The sequence below is a fragment of the Anarrhichthys ocellatus genome, unplaced genomic scaffold, assembly GCF_004355925.1.
Source record: "Anarrhichthys ocellatus isolate YVR2014 unplaced genomic scaffold, GSC_Weel_1.0 scaffold78, whole genome shotgun sequence".
Taxonomy (NCBI): Eukaryota; Metazoa; Chordata; class Actinopteri; order Perciformes; family Anarhichadidae; genus Anarrhichthys; species Anarrhichthys ocellatus.
In genome coordinates, this window is record NW_022280108.1 from 2,649,905 (window position 1) to 2,655,320 (window position 5,416).

The window sequence follows — 5,416 nt, forward strand, 5'->3', positions numbered from 1 at the left end:
TGTGTGTGTGTGTGTGTGTGGTACCGTGGTGGTCCTCAGTGAAGCAGTAGCTCCTCAGCAGGTAGACTCCGTAGGCCGGAGCCACATACAGGTAGATGTGCTTCAGGTTGAGCAGGACGGAGAACAGCAGCGCCCCCTGCAGGTGTCGGTTCTGTCGCACAAAGAAACAAAAACACAAAACTGGACTTTCAGCAGCTTGTTGAAATGAAAACGTTGTTTCTACGTCAGGAGTACGAACCTGCAGGTGTTTTGCCACCGAGAGCAGCAGGAACCCAAACAGGAAGCCGTTGTACTGGAAATGAATATCTGAGGGGAAACGTGAAGGTTTGATCTCAATAAACAACATATTTATTAAATAATTGAAACCAAAGCCTCGTCTTTACAAACTGATGCTCTGATGGAAAAGTTTATTCTTTTTTTAGGTTTTACAAATATTTTATTTTGTAAAATTCAGAAAATACAGAACAAACAGACAAAATAATAACTCATTCAATTTAGAATCATTTGATTTAAGATCTGGTTTGCTTAAGTTTCTTGTTTCTTATAAATAAAGAAAACTAATGTTTAAAAACAGAGTTTCTCACTCAACTCGGAGTGAATGCTCGAGCTCTAACGGACACGTCGAGTCTCCTCCTGATCCCAAACCTTCTGATTTAAGAAGCAGTTTAATGATTAAATAAATAAAGTAGCTGGGTTTGAATATCGTCTTCTGAAGGATACGGTCGACGATGAGGAGGCCGAAGTTCCAGAGCAGCAGAACGGCGAGGACGAAGGACGGGCGGCTCAAAACGTCCCGAGAGCCTTTCTGCTCCTGAACGCACCTGCAGCACCTGGAAGAGGGCGGAGCCAATCAGGACGAAGCTACTGGAAACAAATACGGCGTCTTTGATTCACAAGACGCGTGTTTAAAAAACATAAAAGAGTCATAGAGTGAGTTCAACGTTGCAGCTGGTTGTCTCTTAACGTCGTCTCTCCTTTGCTGCAGTGACGTCACTGGATCACCAAAATAAAAGCCTGATAGGAAGGTCGGGATGCGCGATATGACCAAAGTCTTCTATTTCGATATAAGTAACTTTATACAACAACACAACTTCCATACAAACAGAAACAACCTCCTCAAATGAGACAGCAAAAGACCTAAAACAGCAAAACTGCTTTATGGTCTGTGTGACTCTAAATGGACCATAATGTACTAAATGAACATCATGCTGTATTGAAGAAGACTTGAAACTAGAGATTGAGACCATAAACTCATGTTTACAATGTTTACTGAGGTAATAAATCAAGAGAGAAGTAGAGTCATTTTATCATAGACTTCTACACAATCAGAGGAGTCGCCCCCTGGTGGACACTAGAGAGAATGCAGCTTTAACACATGAAGCATCGGCTTCACTCAGCAGAACCGGACTTTGCCGTCTGACTTGAACACACAAGATAGAAATGTACTTTTGATGCCACCTACTGGTTAAACGTTAAACAGTCAGACTGTATGTCTAAATGATGCTTTTATTGTGTAGAAAGTCCTCTTTACTCATAGATGTTTAGTTTAGTAGACGGAGAACAAAACTGTGTTCAAAGAGACAAAGATCCTCTGAGCAACAGATGAAGTAGAAGAGAAGATTTAAACAGTTTCCTGTGTCAGTGTCAAGAGTTTCACAATAAAAGCATCTTAGAACATGCTGGAATCAACTTCTTCAGACTTCTCAGCACCATCAGAAGGTTAGTGTAGAGTTACTGCTGGAACATCAGCTGAACTCATCAGTTTAAACCTCTTCAGTGTTTACTGATCGATACTCAACGGGATTCTGTCATGTGACTCGGTGGGAAGTTTGAATCATTTCATTCAAACTATTTCAACATGTAAATAAAACATTTGTAGTCTGAATCAAACAGTTTGACCTCTGTTAGAACATTAATTATTAAAGGAGAGAAGAAGAAGAAAATAAAACCCGCTCTGTGAGGATTTAATAAGAGATAATAAAGGTAGAATCGAGACTCACTCTCTGGCAGCGTAGATAAAAACCACGTCGGTGAAGATGACCGACAGCCTCTGGAAGAGCACCGCGGACGGGCTGACGTAGTTCAGGTTCTCCACCAGCAGCATGTCCCCGTCAAAGACCTGAGCCACCTGGGACAGACCGAGCTCAAACCAGGCGAACAGCGGAGGGTAGTCCAGGGTCCACTCCGACGAGTTCTGCAGGGACCAAACCGCTCTGTAGTTCACCAGCTGTACGGTTTCTCTCAGAGACTAAGATTAGTGTCTTTAAAAGAAGGAATGCATCTCCGAACATGACGCTGTTTACAGGTCTCCTCAAATGAACCATCAAGTGAAGAAAAGAGGAAACGTACTTTAGGTTAAGTTCTGTCACAAATATCCCAGAAAGATTCATCAAAACAAACTTCTAACACAAGAACATCACAACGATCAGGATCAGCTGAAACACTAAATGTGTCTTCAAGAGCGTTTACTTCCTGAATCTCTATTAATCCCGTCAAACAGGAGATACACAACACAGCTGTACTGACTCCTCCATGCATCGCTCACTGAACTGGGAACCAGTTGTGACGTGAGGGGGGGGGGTGATGTTACGGAGAGCACCTTTAATGTTCAGGATGTAAGTGAAGCTCGTTTGAGGCAAACGTCTGTTTAAACCAGAGCTAGATGTAGGACTGAGCGTGCTGACCTCGTGGTACCACCTGGACACCGGCAGACTGTGAGTGATGGCCAACCAGTTCCTGTGCACCTCGAAGTCTGTGGAGTGACTGACAGACGGACACAGATTAACAACAGGCCAGTCTGGAGGGCGAAGACACACCAGACTCCATACAGAAAAAATGACACTTAATCTAGACTCACTAGGAACAGTACACGTCTAGTTTTTCCATTTTTTATTATTGTTCCCTAAAAACCTCCCGAGGAACCCTAAAGTGAGATCATTTAACACAGATTACGACACACTTGTATCAGTGAGAGAAATAAAGCCACAACTACAGAATTTAAGCTATAAGTGTACAGACTGTGCTGCTTCTTTATATTAATGCTGAAATGACCAGTTGTTAATACTGACTATTGATATACTCTCTTGTGTTTTAAGACGTTTATACATTGACAAATATGAGAGAAACCCTTAAATTGTGAGGGTTGTTTTGAGGTTTGGATCAAATAAATGTAACATTTTAAGACTTAATCATTCAAATACGTGAGCTAGACGTTCTTCAGGATGTCACTAAATATTTAAGACACAATATTGAAGCCTGTCGTTATGATTATTGTATTGTATTAATGCAGAAATGACCAGAACTTAACTCTCATGTATTGATAAACTCACTTTTGTTTCATGACGTGTGCAAGTCGTTTGTAAAGACTTCCGCCTCCATAAAGGATATAAGTGTACGCAACAAAGACAAAATCATTCAAACACGTGAGCTAGAAATGACAGATTGTAAATTATAGTTATTAATCCGTCTGAAACTTTAGAACTCAGCTTCTAAACAAACTTCGGATGAGAAAAAGCGCCATCTTGTGGCTGTTTGGCGCCATTACCCTGGAAGTTAACAACACGTCAAGTTATGTTACACCAACTATCTTCTCTTCATAAAAACTATAATGTATATAAAGAAGGCACGCAGATCGTATCGCTGCTTTTTCTGCTGGAATCGATGCTTACAAAACTTCTTTAACGTGAATATGTAATTTTAAATAGTATTTCCCGGCTTGTAGCTAACACTAGCTCCTCAGTGTGTTAGCCGGATGCTAACAGACGTCGCGACAACTTTTACATTATCTATCTATAAGAAGAGAGAATCGTCCTGGAGCTGCCGCGTTGAGTGTAACTGGTTCCCATCAAAGTGTTCCCACTCACTATGCGTTGATAAACAGACATTTCAGCAAAGAAACTCCCAGAGCTAACGCTGGAAACCAGCTCCAGCAGTCCGCCGCCGCCATGACAGTGACGTAGTCGGTCTTCTTCTTCCAACGTGTAAGGCGCATTACCGCCACCTACTGGATCGGAGTGTGTAACACATCATGACTTTATGACAGTCATCATTTAAACACAATAATAATGTTATCTATACATTAAAAAAATTAAATATATATATATAGAAGTTATATTCTGGTTATTGAACCCTAGTGACGTAGTTGAGTTTGTATGTAAAACTTTATTGACAAGTTCCGTGCCGGACACAATGTCGACTGAACTTCTGTTTAAAACATATTTAATGGTTTATATATGAATAATTACCGGATAAAACTTACCAGCTGCTTTGTGATTCATTTATAGTTTTGTTTTCAATATTTTAATAAAACTTTATGGTTGAAGGACAGAACGACAGTCCTGTAATCTTAAATGCCTTTGAGAGCACCTCGTAAAGCTCGGAATTCTGAGCTTCCTTAGTAAAATACAATCATTATGTTGTCACTTTGTGAATTAAAACGTATTCAGAACCTTAATTTAAGGAAAAGTAAAAATATTTAACAACAAGAAAGTCCGTATATTCAAAACCCCCGTCATTAAAAGTCTGTAAATATCGATGGAAAAATGTACTTAATGTGTAAATTAAAATTCACTCTGCAGGATAAATGGCCTTTGTGTTACATTATATTACATGATATTACATGATATTACATTATATTATATTATATTATATTATATTATATCATATTACATTATATCATCGATAGTTGTGCAAGAAGTATTCAGATATTTTTCTTAAGTAAAAGTAGTAATACTACAGTGTACAAATACTCTGTGACGAGTAAAAAATCCTGCATTGAAAATGTTACTCAAGTAAAGACACAACAATATATTTAAAGTACCAAAAGTAAAAGTACTCATTATGCAGAATAATATATTCAGAATAATGTAATTTATTATAGTATTATAATAGTTGCTGCATTAATGTGTTCATCACTTTAAAGGTTGAGCTCATTTTAATGACTTGTAAGTATAAAGAATGAATTTGAAATGTTTATGAATAAACTGACAATGTCAGTTTTGAGGAGTGCTGTATATCAATTTTACTTTTACTATTATTAATATTAATATTGTTGTTTGTCCTGTTTTTTGTACAGTGACCACATTAATGTGAGAACTCCGACAGTCCCTGACTGCAGCACAATGACAGCCCGATCTTTAAACTGTCGGTTGAACTTCCTCCTCGTGCTTTCATCTGTTTCCGGTCTGTGATCCTTACTGTTCCTCTAGTTTTATTAGTGTTTCATTAAACTTTATTCAAACTCTTAGAACACAACAACAGTCTCCAGGATGAATGCGCTGCTGCGGCGGGTCGGAACCGGAACCTGGAGAGGTGAGTCTGTTTATAAAGAGACGAAGAAGAAGATCCGTTCAGATACGATCTTACAATATAAGTACTAATACTACAGTATTTACTGCTCTGTGACAGTACAATACTA

At 38.9% G+C, this 5,416-nt stretch overlaps 2 protein-coding genes across 2 annotated transcripts in view; one reads left to right on the plus strand and one right to left on the minus strand.

The window, feature by feature from the left end:
- Nucleotides 1–3,963, minus strand: part of alg8 (ALG8 alpha-1,3-glucosyltransferase) — a 7,201-nt gene extending 3,238 nt beyond the window's left edge. The window contains exons 1-6 of the mRNA XM_031874031.1: nt 3,864–3,963; nt 2,685–2,763; nt 2,001–2,194; nt 721–830; nt 239–306; nt 25–151 (exon numbers count right to left, since the gene is read on the minus strand). Coding sequence (XP_031729891.1) covers nt 25–151; nt 239–306; nt 721–830; nt 2,001–2,194; nt 2,685–2,763; nt 3,864–3,946 — 661 coding nt within the window. The 5' untranslated portion in view covers nt 3,947–3,963. The remainder of the gene's footprint in view (nt 1–24; nt 152–238; nt 307–720; nt 831–2,000; nt 2,195–2,684; nt 2,764–3,863) is intronic.
- Nucleotides 3,964–5,157: 1,194 nt separating this feature from the next.
- Nucleotides 5,158–5,416, plus strand: part of ccdc90b (coiled-coil domain containing 90B) — a 3,807-nt gene continuing 3,548 nt past the window's right edge. The window contains exon 1 of the mRNA XM_031874133.1: nt 5,158–5,310. Within this exon, the coding sequence (XP_031729993.1) occupies nt 5,268–5,310 (43 nt within the window). The 5' untranslated portion in view covers nt 5,158–5,267. The remainder of the gene's footprint in view (nt 5,311–5,416) is intronic.